The sequence below is a fragment of the Aythya marila genome (genome assembly GCF_965140915.1).
Source record: "Aythya marila genome assembly, chromosome: 5".
Lineage (NCBI taxonomy): Eukaryota > Metazoa > Chordata > Aves > Anseriformes > Anatidae > Aythya > Aythya marila.
This window is the reverse complement of record NC_139046.1, coordinates 63970004-63988562: the sequence shown is the minus strand read 5'-3', so window position 1 is coordinate 63988562 and position 18559 is coordinate 63970004. Positions and strand designations below refer to the sequence as shown.

Here is an 18559-nt window from a genome sequence, read left to right as displayed (position 1 = left end):
GCCCCTCAACCCCAAAGGCCACTAACTGCTCTCCCATCACCTCTGGGGTGTCCACCCTTCATCTCCCCCAGCCTGGCTGCTCTATCCTGGAAGCTGGCATCCTCCAAAAATAATGAAAATTGTGGCAACCAAGTTAAGTGGTCCCAACAGAAAGAAACATTTTGATAGCTCCCTACAAGCACTTCCTTTGGGAAATTATACTAGACTGTTTTGGCAACATCTAACTTTGCAAGAAAAATTGACTACTACTACATTTCCTGGAAGAGAAATTTAAACAGTGCCAAAACACTTTCTAGAAACAAAAGAAAACAACCTCCCCATCTTAGAGAAGGGGAAAAAAAAAAAAGGAAAAAAAAATGCTTTTCAAAAGGCCTCAAATTCTCAAGTACTTTTGAAAGTTCAGAACATTATATTTATGGACTCTTTTTATGATGTTTCATCAACTTTGGAATTGGCATTTTAGCCTTGGGTAGATCTTAATGCTTCCTTGTTTGCCTCATGAAAACTGGACACAGCTGTGCGAGGTTAACCTTTAAATAAATTATTTTTTTATTTTCTGGTGTGATGAACACACCATGCATTTCCAAGATCCCATTTTGGTAAGTTTCAGAACTAATAAATTTAGGAAGTATCATTTTCATTTCTCTACAGAAACTTCGTGCTGCCTGAGGGGAAAAAAAAAAAAACGTCATTCAGAGTAAGATCTAAGTGATCTGAGCTTTAATTAAGTGACCTAGTAAGTCTATAAACACTTTCTACAACATGGAGCAACATTTATGCATATGTTCACACTTAGTCTGTGCCAAGTAACTAAAGGAAGATTTTACCCAGAATTTTTACATACGTTCATAATCACTCCTTTGTCCAGAAGACTCTGTTTTTTTGCTGTCATCACAAAATAATGAGTGCTATCTTTGTAGTAAACAATATTCTCTAGGTCAATTCCTGAAATATAACACATTTATTATGAAGTACAATGCATTTTCTGTGACATTTACTAACAACGTGACTGATGCCCACAAATTCCTTCTTGGGATACATTCATTTTACCAAGGATATTGGTCTTAACTGCCAGGAGTTTGCTCCCACATAATTTAAAGGTATCTGGCATCCTACTAAGAAATAGCCAGTTAACTGCAACCTTACTAATCTTCTGAGGTAGAAAAGGGAAGTAAAGGGAACAAAATGCTTTGTAGGTTGCTAGAGCTTTGGCTCTAACTAGGAGTTTGAGTGTCGGTTATAACAACAAAACTAACAAACAGTTGTAAATCAAGAATGGAGTTGCTTGTACTGCAAGTAGGTACATCTATTCTGAAACCCCTTTTCATACAGCTGTATTTCACAGTTTATATTTTAAGTATTTATGGCAGACTCCCATCTAGTTCTTTCCAGTTTATCAGACTTACACATCAAAAAACAAGAACAAACTCCTCCCAGAAGGGCAAAGCCCTTTTCACAGGATTTAAGCTGTTCAGCATGTAAACAGATACAAACAAAACAAACTATGTCTTAAGGGAAAACTGTGGTCACTGAAAACACTCTTATAAAGTTGGACATAGCTGACATTTTTACAGTTGAGAAGAATTTAAACATTATAACAAGCTATGATGTGGCAATACCCAAGCTAAAAAAAATGCTACTGTACCATAAATTGACACCTCCCTTAGCAGCATTCTGACACCATTAGCATTTTATCACTTGCTTTTAAATAAAATATATCCAAATTAATGTTAATAGGAATGGGAGGGTGGCCCTGCAGATAAAGACTTCCTCTACTGTCTCTTGTATTTATTTGTCAAAAAAAAAAAAAAAAAAAGAGGATCCACCCACCCGTTTCCTCTTTAAGGTCCTGAAAGAACTTCTGATTGAAGATGAAAGCAACACCACTAATTTCTTCTACCTTGGCTTCTGCAGTTGTATTTCTGTTTATAAAATTGGCAGTGATAGCTATAGCCAGCTTTCCACGAAACTCCTTTCTCCTAAAACCTGGTAAGAAAAGAAAATAATTAAAAACACTGGAAACTTCACATCAGACTTTGAGGCAGTGTCAGTTGAAGGCAACTCAGTCTACTCCAACACTTGAACAGCATACAGTCAGCACATTTTGTTTTATTTCCAAATTCCCTTGAATGCAGAGTCTTTTCTCCCCAACCCCAGCTGCAAAAGTAGAGCTGTACCATATTGAAGATAGTCTCATTTAAAAAACAAACAAACGAAAAAAAACAACCACTAAGGTTGGGAGGGGAACTATGGGAAGAAGTTGAACATGAGAAGTTAAGTACAAATGATGACTAAAAAAAAACAAACTAGAAATAGTGAAGTAAATTTAATAAGGGGAACATATTTACATGCTAAATAACAAGTAGATTTTTGTTAGATGGGTGGTAAACAGTTTATGAAAAAACATGCAAGAAAACAGTAGTTAAAAGCAGCAGAGAAAAATCGGAAAAAACAGAAACCTCTGTAACAGTGCTTAGCTGCAACATGCTACTAATTAATGTGGCTTTTCAAAGACTGAGGGTTGAAAATTATTCAGTGCCTTAACTTTTATTTCTTATGCAAGCAGTTCAATGTGAAATTACGTGCATTCTCACTCCATCCTAGTTAGCTTCCCTTCCCAAAAATGCCTGGTAAGCAGTAATCTTGCAATTTCACATTCAGTTTTTCCCTCTGTGTATTCTCCTTATCCTTAAGTAAATTGTGAAGTAGATCAGGTCTTTAGAGTATTTTTAGCCAATTGCAAATGGCTTTTCAGAGAATATGTACATTGTCTAATATGAAATCAATTACCTATAAAAATTTCTTTGTGCTTTTTTGGTAGGTTTTTATTATTTCATTCGGATAAATTTAACATGAAAATACTGGCTTCTGTATGTAAAAAATCTTTAGTGCACCAAATAGGATACTGTGTTTGGCAGACATAAGAATAAACAGACAAACTATGAAACTAACAAAAAAGGGAAATGGTGTATTTAGTGACCTGAAACTAACATGGATATAATTAAAGCTACAAGGAAGGTATATAATTAGATAAACAGGTTTGTTCATGTGATACAAGAGCAGTTTAACCAGTATCTCACTAACAAAGACAGCTTAGGCGGTCCAAATTCTCAGCAATGTCTCAAGCTTATGGGGGACATGTGTTCGTTTTGTTTTGTTTTTTCCCGCTTACAGTAATTTATTATCTTTGCAAATTGTTTCCAAAGTAGCTGTTTCTGAGATTAAATCATCTTTACACAAGACTAATACCTCTGATGCCTTCATTAAATACCCAGTTGTCACCTTTTGGTCTTTAGATCAAACATGTAGTGGAAATTTATGGCACAATAGTAAAGATAATGCATTTTGTCAGCCCCCTTCAAGTTAAATCATCATGTAATTACTTAACATCGAAGCAAGCCCAATGGTATCATGATATATTTTCAAGGCAATGCAGATACAGACGGTTCTGAGGATCAGTAATGATATTTAGGTGATTATTCTGAAGAGAAGGTAGCACATTAAAAACTAGTTTTCATAGATATTGGTGTATTGAAAGGCAGCCTGTTACTTTTCATTCTCCTCTGACTTTCAGGTCTTCCAATGTACCCTACAAGAAAAAATTAGTATGGCTAAAAGCACACATTCACATACCCTCTAATGTGTTCCTGCGGCCATCTGCACCAATAACAACATCAAATTCATACTCTGACAAAGGGTGATCCACAGGGAGAAATTCAGCCCTCCAACCTATCTCTAAAAACACAAAGAATAATATTTATTCATTCTTCGGGAATACAGTAGAGAAGTGTTTTCAGAGTTTGAAGAATAGGCATCGGGATAAATGGTCCATTTCTATTCAAACGGACTTGTATTCTGCCTCAGATCAGTGCAGAGAAGTTCTGCTGCACTCAAAGCTATGTTCATGCTGTATTAAGCAAGGTGTAGAGCTTAGGGATATGGTTCAGTGGGGACTGTTAGCGTTAGGTCAGAGGTTGGACTCGATGATCTTGAGGTCTCTTCCAACCTAGAAAATTCTGTGATTCTGTGTCAAGCTCATAAGCTGACAACAAAAAAAAAGAAGCCCTTATTTGGATCACCTAATGCACTAAACTTCCTTTAAGACTGACATTACGAGACTATACATAAAATACTTCTCACAGAATGACCCCCACAATGACCCTATTAGGACTGTAAACATGTATAAACAACAGGAAGAACTGGGCTTTAAAAGAAGAAAAAGAGCATCCTATTCTTAATACTTTTAATTCTGTCTTCTAAACGCAAATTAACAAAAACATACCAATGCAGCTAAATTTAATCTTTGCATTAACACAAAACATTGTCTGAAAATGTTTGTATTGCCCTATTTTTTAAAAAAAGCTATATAATATGCTTTAACTCCTTATAACATTGTTTGTTCTACCATTGCTACATGAACATTTACAGAGAAATAGCAGAGTATTTTAATGAATTAATTAAAAAATAAATCTGTTGCTACTACTCCCTAAGTTCTAATTGAGAGAGATTTTTCTTTATTTCATAAAAAAATCTGCATAAGATGGCTCATATGACTGTGCTCCAGTGGGACTAGATTGAATGTGAAAGCAAAATGAGGCCCTGAAAGCTTAATCCATTTTCAACAATTATATTATCAATCAAGAATAGTTTTTGCAAGAAGATACCAGAAAACCACACCAGACTCCCTACAAAGCCTCAAACACTTGCCACCTCAAACACTTGCCAGAAGGCATAATGCAAAACCTCAACTTTTCAAGCTGGATCGTTTTTTAAGAATTATCAGAGCACGGTCACAATGATACTTATCACGCCTACAATTGCACGTAGCAAACTTTGCTAAATAAGAAGGGCAAAAGACTCCCATTTCTTTAAGCAGAATTCAACTATCTTGAGTGACTTCACATGAGACCTGACATAAAAAGAAGTTACTGTGTACAGAATCACATTATTAATCAATACTTTGATTTTCTTGATCTTCAGGAGGTTCCAGGACTTTCACAAATTCTAGATTCACGTGAATTTCAACTCCTAAAATAAGTGCAACTTTGAAGAGGATAAGTTGAAGTTGTCGAATACCTGCAGACAGTGAGAAGCAAAGACGTATTTAATATATAAGCAAGCACAGCTCATCAAGTTGATACTCATTAAGAAAAGTATATAGCATTATTATTTTCTATATTGTGATGAATTCAAGTATAGCGATTGCCACAAGATGTTCTCTTCTGTCTCAGTTTCCTCTTCCAACACAGTCTTATAGGTAATAAAACACTTCTGTGATTTTCATAAGCTTTTTTTGTTTAGAGCTTGCCTTCTTAATGATACTTAGAGGATCTGCATACCCAATACATTGGCCATTTTAAGACTGAAAATTTTTACAGCACATAAAAATATTTCCCTGTAAAATATCACACTTCTTTCCTCATTAGATTAAGGGGTGCATCTATCTTTAACATACTAGAATGAATATCAAGATTCTTCATACAGTGATAAAAAAAAAAACTATTGCTTAGCAATTCCAGTCTAACAAGCTGCTCCGTAAGATTGTCATTTGTCCTACTGCCATTTTGCTTGAGACTTTTTTACTTTAACGAGTAAAAAAAGTCTCCTTTTTTTTTCCTCCTCTTTTTTCAATGTGCATACATGTTTAAGGCAGATGAGCTTTCTGCCAAGTCATGAAAGTTTCCATTAATCTGATCTCTGTGCTCATCTTATCTGAATGGGGTCCATACTCTCAAATACTTACTGATGTGATCAATAGATCCTGCACAGAATTTCCCATAAAATTTCTTTGCTCCCAGTCCCCGGAGGTCATGGATTGTAAATGGCCAGAGATGCAACACATTGTTTCTTGAAAAAGTGTCCCGCTTCTCCACGACGACAACTTTGGCTCCAAGGAAGGCAAGTTCTATGGCAGTCCGCAAGCCACATGGGCCACCTCCAATAATTAAACACTACCAAAGAAAAGAGGGAGTTTTACACAAAGTTTAGTACTGATTTCCAAATAACTTCTCACTTACTTTATTCGTATGACTTGGTATTCAATCAGACTCATGCTACCAAGAGTGTCTTCAAGTCAACTATTTAAATCAATAAACATCCAAATTTGTTCAATAAAAAGATGTAACAAACAACACTACAGAAAGCCAAACATCTTTTAGAATCTGCTTGTACATTTCTAACTCAGTTTTAGCATTTCAGAAGTGCTTGCAGTAAACAGGATTACATCTACATATAAGGGAACGGAAATAAGTGATCTTGGTGCAGGCTTTATTTATTTGTTTTAAAGAGGGAATTGGTGCACAGTTGCTAGAGTTGCTAGATAAGCCAGCAGTTTTATGGCATTGGTTACTCTCTCCTTAGAGCGAGGGAGCATCCTGAATTTAAGAGCCTAGTTCAGCCACTGCTGTAAGGCACGGCATGTCAAGAGAAGTAAGTAGACTTCACCAGAAGCGAAGAACTCAGCATGCCATTTCACACAGTGGCTCTTTACCTTCAGGAAGATCATGTTTGTTTTATAAGCTTAAATCTACGTTTGGGCATCCTCAGAAGAACAACTTAAACTACTACAGAGAATTCTCACTTAAGTTTTAGCTGAGAACTGTGACTTTTCATTGATTAATAAGCAAATGATTTCCAGAAAGCAACTAATTTAAATTGAAACATATATAATGTTTACATTTTCCTGACTGATCACTAAAAATTTAGTAGAAATAGTCTTAAAAGATGGACAACACCCGCTCCCTCTCCCCGTTCCCCATAAAGCACACAGGCTACACAAAACCTACACCCATTCCAGTAACAGGCTTGGGCCAGGGAGAGACGAGGTAGGCACAAGCTGAGGGGTGAGCTCTGGCTACGAGGTTAAGCCATGCTGCATTACAAATCTGAGGCCGTTATCTCAGAGCCCAGACATGCTTCTGCACACCCCGCACACAAAGCCAGACAACAATTACAGTTTCCAAGCAAGCACTGACTGTATCTGGAGGCTCGTTAGATACAAGTCTGGTTCCCACTGCATTTCTTTCATAAAATGGGATCATTTATTTATATTGGTTTGTTCATTTGTTTTCAAGTTTAATACCTTAAAAATTATCTGGTACTGACTTTTGTCCAACCAAATTGTAAAAGCCTTGAATTAAAAATGTTTTTTTAATTCAATAATGTAAAGAACTCAGGAACTTTCAAGTTCCTGATGAAAGAAAAGCTTCTGCAAGGTGCTTTTGTTGTGCTTTAAGCAAGTGTTTCATTAACTAGTTATGAAATAAGTCAAAGCCAGGTTGTCACATTAGCTATGTCCTTGGCTTTCTTCCTCTTAAACGAGCATATTTGATTCATAATTCCAGAAGACTTCTCACTGCATGCTAAGTAGTAAGGAAACATCAACAGATACAATTATATACAGGAAGAAAATAGAGTGCAGATGTTACCCTGACTGAAGAAGAGGATTGCTGGTGGAGCCTGGGTAAGCTCCTTCTAAACATACTTACCATGATTAACATGGGAACTTCGAGTTCTGACAAGTGACTGCCTTCACAGCTACACAAATTTCCAGCAATGTTTAGCAAGCACTTGGAAACATTTTAAAAATAAAAATCATACATGGTTTGATAAGGGCTTTTTTTTTTTTTTTTTTTTTTTTTTTGCCAACAAAGTGTATTACATATAAATAAATGCAACTTTTTTTCTTTAAAGCAATCTTTTGAGATTTAGTCATAGTGGATCTTGCCAAGTAATAAAACCCACACAGGAAGTATTGCTCGGTCCTCCTGGTAATCTACATCATGGTATGTTAAAATTTAAGGAGGATTCTGCCCTCTCCCCTCATCCTATCATCATTGACAAAATACCATCCTAATTGCCTAGAAACACTGTGAAAAATGGTTGTATATTTGCTGCCACATCTATGGTTACCTACCATAAACATCTTTATCTATATCTCAGAAGCATTTGTTCTTTATTAAGGATGCTTCCTGCTGATGTAGAGCTTATATTTGGCACTTTGTGATTTTTCTTGAAGCTTTTGGGGTCAAAGCCAGAAGAAAACTGTTGCAAAGGTAATGCCTACTGTGCTCGTGCACCTACCTTTATTGCAAAGGGGCCATACCACCAGCCAGTCCCTGCCCTTCCTCCCCAGCTCTCCATTTGCAAATGAAGTCACAGGACTGAGAAACCATCTTGTAATCAGCCTAGAATGAGCCTTGAATAGCTTTGTATTTTCAGCTCCTGTTTCCCCAGCCTCCAGTTCATCAGGGGCTGCTTTTGAAATTAAATTCTTGCAATTTAACACAGAGCAATCTCCTTCCTGACAAGTGACATCACATAAGCAAGTCTGGAATGATCAATCCTGACATCTAACAAACACAATGAAACAAACGCCAAGTTTCTTGACATTCCTATCACCATTTGCAGGTCAGTTGTCTTTTAATGGTGCCAGATCACCTCCTAAAAAGGTAAAGGTTAACTTGACCTTTCAAACTGTCTTCTGCAAATTAATCACAGTAACAGTGGATGATGGGAACTGATGAGGAGCTTTTGTATATTTCATGTTCATACTAGAAACAAAGAGAGAAAGACTTGTATAGATTACAGGGCATCTTTTCCCAGAATGAGATGACAACCAGACTTCTGTGACCTGCCTGAAAAAATCAGTATCACGTTGGATGTTAAATACTGCTATGCTACTGAGAGTACGTCATGTAGTACAAGGTAACAGTAGTGGCAGAAGACCGATATACTATGAAGTTTCAGGGAGAAAACTGTTGATTTTCTGCTTGCAAATGTATGGAAATACTCCCTATCAAATGAGAAGCTTCATTAAATTTAATATCTTCCCCAAGAACAGGGCTTACATTAGAAGACAAGAGCAGGTAAAGGTGCAGAAAGAATAAATGAGAAGGGAGAAAACAATATGGTTACCCATTGTGCAACAGATTAAAGAACTGATTTAAAAATGCCTAGTTTCCTCCTTTATCCTGTATGAAAATAATGTATCCTCTGCACGTATTTCTCTCAAAGATCTGATAAATGCTTAAAATATTGAACACAGCCTCTTGAAGAGGAAATGCATGCACTGAGAAAGGGAGCCAGCTGCAACAAGGACCCCAGCTTTGCCACAGCCCAACACCGTGCCCAGGGGTTCCCAGCCCAAGGAAGGAAAGGTAGGCACCACACACACCCTGCGCACGCTGTGGCAATGGCTCCCCCTGTTCAGTCACCCCAGCATCTTGCCCGCAGCAGGAGTGGGTAGAGTTACGTGTATTGGATTCCCTGCACCAGCTGGCTAGCCCAGACACACAGTAGCTGTCTGCATGGAACAGACTACCCATAAGCACTAACTCCGGAAGTCAACCACCAACACGATTGCTTTTCATGACAATTTGATGCGAGCTAAACTCACCTACAGTTCTTACAGATATCCTGGGTATTAATTATACAGATTACTGATATGACAAATGCAACAATTCATATCATAATCATAAAATGTTCGTTATCAAAACAGCATGCCCATTTACTTATGAGTTAAATTTCTACTAGAGCATTTTTAGAGTACTGGTTACAAAATTTCCTCTGAAGAGCTTTAATACAAATTTACAGACCAGTAACAGCTGCTTGGTGACAAACTTCGGCCTATTTCAGTTTAAAATTATAAATTTTAAGTAAGCCATGGAGATTCTTGTATTTAATAATAAAACACTAGTAAGCACATGTTTATTTTATAAAACTTGACTACGTAAGTTGCTGAGTTTCTATAGTACTGTTAAAAAGTACTGCAGTTTTCTGTAAAGCATAAAGCATGGATTGTTTTCCAGGCTCCGTTAAAAGATATCAGAAAGTTTCCCATATAATAGAAACACATACAGGATGTATAATCAAGTCTGATTCTCCTCAAAGAAGGTCAGTCTGACAATTAGGGATGCTGCTTGCTCTGTGTGTTTTAGGATGACGGTACCTGGAAAGTCTCCAACAGATGTTTCAACACTGTGTAAGAACACACAGTGCTAAGCCTAATGACAGCATGAGTTACCTCTTCAAAGGCAGAATGACTTGTGTGCCAGGCACAGGTTTTCAGTTGTCAGTATGATCTCCCATATATTACGTACAAAATAATGACTTAGGAAATGGGAGGGGAAGAAGGGGAAAGAGGAAGGATGAGGAGTAGGGGCCTTTTGCAGCCCCTCCCATCCCCCACTACTAAATCCTCAGCCTGAGAATCCAGGCACCTATATCCCATTCTGGAAAAACCATATGCAGCTCAACAGCTGAGAATTTGCAGAATGCCTCCCTCCATCAGTTTTTGTGCTGTTGTGGTTTAACCCGGCCGGCAGCTAAACACCACACAGCCATTCGCTCACCCTCCCCCCTCCCTCTTTGGGATGGGGGAGAGAAACAGGAAAGTGAAGCCTGGGAGTTGAGATAAAGACAGTTTGTTAAGACAGAAAAATAATAACAACAACAATAATGATGATAATAGTACTACTACTAATAACGTGTATGAAACAAGTGATGCACAATGCAATTGCTCGCCACCCACTGACTGATGCCCAGCCTAACCCTAAGCAGCTGGCCAGCCCCACCCCAGCCAGCCACCCCTATATATTGTTCAGCATGACCCCAGATAGGATGGAATACCCCTTTGGCCAGTTTGGGTCAGCTCTCCTGGGTCTGTTCCCTCCCAGCTCCTGCTGCACCACCAGCCTGCCTGCTGGCAGGACAGAGCGAGAAGCTGAGACGTCCTTGGCTTGGTGTAAGCACTGCTCTGCAACAATTAAAACATCAGCATGTTATCAGCACTCTTCTCATCCTAATCCAAAACATAGCACCCTACCAGCTACTAGGAGGAAAATTAGCTCTGTCCTAACTGAAACCAGGACACACGCAGTAAAGCGAGCTTAAAGAAACAATGTAGATTTTGAGAGAAAGGAGGGAGAGAGCAAGAATAGTAATGTTATGTTCAAAAACAAAAACTACACCAACACTATCTATCCAGTCACAAAAATCTCCCCCACATCAATCTATGAAGTTCAATCAAGGAATCTACCAGTTGGTAGCAGTATGTGGATGGGGGAACACAACCAAACAGCATCTCTTTACACAGTTAAGAACAGACAGAACCCATTGTAGCTCAATACATTACATTCATATTGTCCAATTCCAAATCCCTCATTCCTCTCCTGCCTGAGGTACCCGAACATTAAATCAGTTCTGGAAAATAAACCAGTGTTTCATTATAACCCCTCTCCCACCCTTCCTAAATGTATTCCTGAGAAGAAGATGGAAGTTATAGTCACCCCAGGAACTCAGGATTTTCTCATTTCTACCTTTCAGCTGGTCAGAGGTGAAAAATAGGAGATTAAATTGGGCATGAGTTCAACTGCAGCTTGATAGACACAGAGAGTCCTTTTGTTCCAAGGTACAACAGTCAGAAGCACCACTTCCACTCTTCAGTAGAAGTGTACACATATGCTAGTGAGAAACTAGTGAAAATCTTCCACCTAACTTATTTAACTTCTTATAACTTATCTGTAATATTTACCCAAATCACCATTTGGAAAGCAAAACCTGTAGGGAAAGACCTTGCTGCTAGAAATGGGCACCAAGGGGGACCTTTCCCCACACACGTTGAAGCCGCTGGCTGGTGCCACAGGTGCCCCCAGCATCCATGGCCCCCACGCAGTTAATGGAGGCTCTACCCGCACCCCAGTGGGGTCTCAGGTGCATTCATTGCTGCCGAGAGCAGGTCTGGGACCTCACATGGCCTTGGCCTTCACGCAACATCAACGGTGCCAGGGATGCATCGAGGATTACTTTGACTGACTCCCCAGGATTACATGCTACATGGATTTGAACAAGTGTTTATTCATGATAGAGCTAAATGGGATGTAACACGAGATAGACATGAAATTTAATGAAACAACACATTTTCTGGATCAGCAATGACTGTTTCCCTGGAAAGGCTCCAAAGAAAAACAGCTGCATAAGCATCTAAGGCAGTCGGCTACCAGAAGCTGCAGCAGGAAGCTCTCTCCACCACAACACTTTTCACTTCGCCCCCTTCACTAGATAGAAAAATGCTTCAGGCAAAAATAGGCCTGCTCAGTAGGACATTCCTGACTTACAGTTCATCTCACATTTGTAGTCTCAGATTTTATCACATAAATTTGTTGACAGACACTGGATACAAAAGTGCAGTCAAACATACCCTGAATCTACTGAATAGTCAATAGAGTTCTTAAAATTTGAGACATTATAATTCAAGTCACTTAAAATTTTATATGCTACTTCAGACAATGTTAAGAGTCGAGGACTAAAGCTTTATGAAAAACAAACAGGTTAAGCTCACTTAGGTATGATGCATATATGCATGATGTGTTTTTTCAGTCTAAACCATTGAGCCTAGTCTCAACTGCAGCCCTGGCCAACCAAAGCATTTCAAAATATGGTTGCTTCCCTAAATCCAACAACCCTATTCAATTCCTCACTGTTTCTCTAGACAAAGACCCCCACACAAAATGCTTGCCATCTCCCCTTCTACATGCCAGCCCAGACACCGGCACCAACAAAGGCCACGCTGCTGTAGAGGCTCAGGTACCAGGTGCATTACAGCAATGCAAGTGTGGAGCTCTCAGCATTCCCATGCCCTGCATTGCATGAGATGCTTGCACTTGTTGCCTGTTGCTCAACTTGTGGAACACTGCCATACCTATACAACTGGTTTTACTAAAAGGTAACAGAACATGACCCTATCAATAACAGCAATGGTAACTGTAGATAAAGATGACTGATTTGGAATGCGTAGATTGGACTAGATATATAGCCTATAGTCCTATGTATATATATATATAGAGAGAGAGCGTGCTATATATATAGATGACGACAGTGCAAGGATAATTATTTTCTTTGTTTTTGGTGTTTGTTTTTTTTTGAGAAACAGACAGATATCAAACCCCAAAATTCTGTGATTTACAGATCTATACTACACGCAAACATTAAAGGAAAAAAAAAATAAATCACTCTTCCATCAAAGCAAATGGGGGGAAGAAGTGTAGGAGCTAATTCAACCTGCCCTACAAAAATTAACGTTAACCTTACTAATGTTATAAGGAACTTATAAAACGTAGCATGATAAAGGAAAATATGCTTTTAAAGACTTTTTCATTTTACAAAAATAATATTTAGTTACATGTACTTTAATGACAGGTCCTAATTCTCCAAAGGGTTATGTGAACGCTATATTTAAATGCACTACGGATATTTCCAAAATCTACCTTAAAATACTGTTGAGACTAGCTGGATCTTGCGGAATAGACATTTCTAGACACCACAGAAATACCACTGTTGGGCAAGTTCAAAGGCAGCTGGGAACAGCAACCAACCCCAGCAACAAAACCCCTGCCTGGCCCAGGAAGCCCAACATGACTATCCATTTCTGCTTTTGATCCCCCCAGTATTTTATTCTCTTTAACCTTAGCTGAGCACTCCATAAATACACAGTTTTGTCTACTCCTGCCAAAAGCACTTGTATCAGTCAGTAACTGGCAAAAATGGAGATGCTGCTATCTTTTTCCTTAAAAGACTGCGATGTGGATTGGAAGCTACCTGATCAAGGCTGATTTGGGGCAGAGCTCTTTCCCTCAGCACTGCGCCCTGCAGTTGCTGCACTTGCAGTTGGACACAGTGCAGCCCAGGGGATCAGAAGAACTATCTTGATTGCTCAACTTTTTTCTTTGTACAAAATGCCAGACATGAAACATTAGAACATTTATTGCATTCATTTGGCTCATCTTTACTAGGATTTTTGAAAGATAAGCTTCTGCATGGAAAAAAAAACACATGCCTTCATTTTTCCTGGACAAATTCTGACATGCTTGTCCATCCACCCTGTCTCTAGGATGTATGTACTAATATTAGATTTGTGCATAAAAACCTTTTCATAGTTTGAAATTAAAACAATGGCATGAAAAACATCTGAAACTTATAGCCTGCTATGCAACGCACTACTGAGAGTCTACATGTATTCAGTTTACTGGAATTTCAAAAGTTGCTTCACTGATGCATCGAAGCTGACAGGACTTTGTTTTATGGAGCTATTCTGAAGAGCTCTCTCAGAAGGCCTTGTTTGTATTTAAGTATGTTGACTTTATCTCAGAGATTTTATATCAATTTACAAAAAATAAATTAAAAAACAAATGCAGCTGTTGACATGACACAAAAAAGTATCTCTAGAAACTTTCACTTCCCCACCAAGACACTTGGAGTTTCAGAAGAAAACCTGCATAGCATCTGACAAGAAACCTTATACTGTTTTTAATAAAAGGATTGCATACCAGAAGTCAGGCAAGTGTTTTAATATGAAAATCTCCTCAGAATTTTGCATAAAATAAACCCCTAACATCCTTCGGAATTAAGAGTGTATTTGCTGTTTTCTCACCTGTATTTCTCTGTAATCAAAACAGGGGAAAAAAAAGGGAAAAAAAATAAAAGGAGGAAGAGGTTGCTTTCCTTTCTTTTCTGGCAACTTTGGCTATTTGCTTAAGCAATTAAAATGAAAACAAGATAAACCTTGCAGAAAGAACGTTGCCTGACTATCCTGGACGCAAATACAGTTCACAGCATTTACATGCCTTGCCATTTTTGTAGGCTTACGCCTGTAACATTGAGATAATACTTTAAGGCTATCTTTAAAAATGTCAGAAAAAAAAATATGAATCCAGAAACAGAGAACTGGAGAACACAGATAAGAAGTGGAGGCACTAACAGCCGCACTCCTGTGCTCAGCAAAGACTTCAGCAGAGACCAATGCTTCGAGTCCTGCGAGCCTTGTGGACACAGACACTAGTGAGATTGATAGCAAAAGAATAAAATGAATCCTTTACATGGTTTCAGAGTTGGGGCTTAATGACCAGCCACTAGATGACTTGTCTACAGACCCAGAGGAATGAACTTCTCATGCTTGATGGCATCCAAAGCATACACACAAGTTGGTCAGCAACCATGTAGCTTTACTGCAGGATGTGCAATACACTTAACAGACAAGCACACAGACAAGCACTACAGTCTCATTTGTCTACAGAGCTGATATATATATATATATATATATATATGTATATATATAGGTTCAGTGCAATTTTATTTTATTTTATTTTATTTTTAACTAAACAACAACTGCAACAATCTATGAAATCAGCTAAGCTTCAGCTTCAAAAATGGCTTCTTGATGCAAGTGGTAAGCCAAGTTATTTCACAGAATATTTTAAAATATGTTCTAAAATGCATTTTTATATTAGGCAAGTTATTAACCAAAACCCAATTAAGACCTGGCTTTCAGAAGCCAGGACTGGGTAAATAAGCTCACAAATGAACCATTAGGTCTGGGTCAGAATCCACATTTGCATTTATTTACTTATTTTTAAAGGTCTGAATCATTTCATTCCATCATTTCTAAATTTTGTAAGCAGAATGACTGTACAGCACTGTACGGCAGCTCCAGGCAAGCACAAAATGTAAAGCTCTAAAAGTAGCCAGCAATTCTGGGTTCCTAGAGCCTATTTTCTTTCAAGTCATCATCATGCAGTCTTCAAAGACCTTCATTTTCCAGTGCTAGCACTCACAGCCACTTAATTAGTAAAGCTAAATGCTGCTTTAACCAGTCACTTGCACATGTCAATTTATCATAGGTAGACAATGCTTTTATTTTTTACGTTTTTATTTACAATTCGCAAACACTAGGAATTTATCAACCACCAGCAATGCTTAGCACTATCTTATCTGATGGTGTCGACAAGGCAGATGAACTGGAACAGTTTGCGGAATTAGAAAATCCATCCTTAGCATAACAACTTTTAGGAGAGTTTCCAATAGCACAGAACATTGACAGCACTTACACAGAAGCTACTAACCACCCTGGTGGCAGGATATACAACACTAAAATTAGGTTTTGCCACCCCTGGTTCTTATTTCCAGAACGTCTTCAGCTGAAACCAAAGGCCCATAACAGGGCTTATTAGTGAAGGAAGGAGCCCTGAAATATAAAATATTAAAAAGGTGAAAAAATATGAACAGGTATAGGCCTTGAAGCAAGGGGCAGAGTTGAAGATACAACAATTGGCAGCAAAAGTCTGTTTTACACCAGCAGCCAGTACAACAGAAGGGGGATCAACACACAGAGCAGACTGGTGTTTGCTTACATGGCTACTTATTAATAACTGTTTTCATACCTGAGCCTGGATGATATGCAGACAGCAGCACCTTTCTGACCAGCACCAGCTTCGCTTGTTCCGCCGCTCCCTGGTGCTGCCCAGCCACGGCCTGCCTGCACCAGCCACCACGACCCTGCCATCACAGCAGCCCACACTTGTTGGGAAAGGCTTCCCGCCACCCGCAGCTATTTCCCATACCACTGGGAACAGAAAAAACAAAAATGACCTGCAAGAAACGCCTTTGCCTTCTACCCAGCACTCGCTGATCAGCATCACTTGTTATGAATTGTTTGGGTGTGGAGCCCTGGGCAAAAAGTTCAGTGCCATCCCCTGGCATGTTTTCTAATCTCAGCTCAGTTTCCTGCGGGGCTTTGTTTTATCTGCACTGTAAATCCTGCAGGGGCGGCAGGGAGCACAGGCAGGAAGGACAGTGGGCACTGCCCACAGAGGGGAGCATTTGCTGTTGCATAGGTCCTTTTAGAGCTGCTCTTGTAACCCATTCAGAGAGGCAGTTGAAGTCAGCAACGTGACACTAATTCTAAGTGTGGCATAACCATGTTCCCTTCTAAATTTGGATCTTAGTCAAATGAACAAATCCAGAGAGTAATGCAAGATGAGCCAGGCAGTATCTCTTGGTCGGTTTCTTTGGCAGAAACAGGCATAACCCTGGGAAATACAAACTGTTCTCCAGTACTGAAATAGGAGCAGCAAACATCCAGGGCAAAAAGCAAGTTTTGCAAAACCAGTCTGAATTGATCTAGAAGCATTAACTGTACTACTAGAGAAGGTGAGTCACATAACACTTCAGTTGTGCCCTAAGTAACTGTAGCAGCATGCTTCAGGTCTTCTTTAACATAGGTAAGTGAAGGTAGCTAAGCTCCCCAGGCCACGTCCTCTAAGCCCGAACTGTTACTGCTCTAGTTTATCTGCCTCTTACCTACAACACATACTCCAAATTGGGCAAAATATTTTAGCTGGGGGTTGACCTGCACCACTTAGAGGGGAAGGAAACCAGCCTAGCTCCTGACATACCACTGGCACCCAAGGTCAGCTCTCAGTGTGTTGGCACTACCCAACGGACCAACCTCAGTGTGGTACTGTAAGCAGCAGGTCCTTTTCTGCCCCATACACCCACCTTTAGCTGGCTGTTCCGTTCCTTTCCTAGTAGGGTCACAGTTCTACAATGGCTTTTAGAAATTGTATCCACCTGATCACAGATAATTTCAACTTTCCAAACTCTTAAAATTTTGATCCTGACTTTCAAAGCACCTACAGCTCATTCCATCTTGGCCACATCAGCACCCCCTCAATTCAGCACTGAAATTTTTATTAAGTAAGACTAATACTAATCAAAAATAGGAATCACTGAAATGACCCTTAATGCATTTCCCCAGTCTGACAGCAAACTCTTGCTAGCATCGGTGTAAAACTGGTTCTCTAAACAGACATGGGAACCTCAGAAAGGACCTGAGCCGCAGGAGACAGGAAATTGCTTTATTGTCTGAGCTCTGGGTTTTAGCAGCCAAGTGTTTAATCACTTCTTGGTAGCAAAAGTTATGCATTTCCTCACTTATCAGTACACAAACATTGCCAGAGCAGAGCTGGAAGCGTCGCTAACAACAAACCCGTAACAACCAAATCTGGCACCTGGGGCCCTCTCCAGAGCCAGGAGCTTCTGGGACCTGACCCAGCACGGAGGGGCTTGGGGGGCTGTGTGGGAGTACCCCTCGCCCAGCACACAGCCCTACCTGGTGGGCGCACATGGTACGGCTGTTTCACACATGCAGATCCAAAAGCACTACAAAGCCCCAGCTGTGGGAACACGCCCTGCCATCTTGCCATAACCTTTTGTTTCATTTAAACTTAATTAAGCCACTTGCAGTGACAACTGCTGTGTTTTGTGTGAAAGTAACTGGGTGCCACTCCCAGTGGGAATTTTTACAAAAATATCTAGGAAATCAGGTCAGGGTGGGACAATTCCCTTCTGTCGGTTCCTTTCAAAACCATTAGCAAGCGACAGAGGACTAGCATGCTGCTGTTAAGGGACAGATGTAAAGCTACTGTTATCCTGCAAGCAAAAAATCTTTAAATTCCCAAATGCCAGAAAAAATCTTATTTAGGCTGTCTGACTATGTTACTTTGGCCAGAGTTCACTGTTTTTCATGACTGATTAAGCTGAAAAACAGTGCATTTGTGGAAGCGTCTGTAGGATAATAAAGTGATTTCATTACCAAATCACATGCCAAACATTTGCCTTTGCTGACGCAATTTGGCCCAATCTGACAGTTTAAAACACTGTTCAAGGAGTCAAATATTTTGGTTTGTTTTCAAAGAACGCTGTCTGCTGTGTCCTGTCATCACCC

The 18559-nt window shown here is 39.4% G+C and overlaps 1 protein-coding gene across 22 annotated transcripts in view; it reads right to left on the bottom strand.

Moving 5' to 3' along the window:
• MICAL2 (microtubule associated monooxygenase, calponin and LIM domain containing 2) overlaps positions 1-18559 on the bottom strand; it is a 162070-nt gene that overhangs the window by 76834 nt on the left and 66677 nt on the right. For all 22 annotated transcript variants that reach the window (XR_014317528.1, XM_082760776.1, XM_082760762.1 and 19 more), the window contains 5 exons: positions 5744-5951; positions 4960-5076; positions 3634-3735; positions 1831-1986; positions 845-945 (listed from right to left, as the gene is read on the bottom strand). Coding sequence is in view for 21 of the 22 variants with exons in the window: in XM_082760776.1 (XP_082616902.1) it covers positions 845-945; positions 1831-1986; positions 3634-3735; positions 4960-5076; positions 5744-5951 (684 nt within the window). In the remaining variant the exon portion in view is untranslated. The remainder of the gene's footprint in view (positions 1-844; positions 946-1830; positions 1987-3633; positions 3736-4959; positions 5077-5743; positions 5952-18559) is intronic.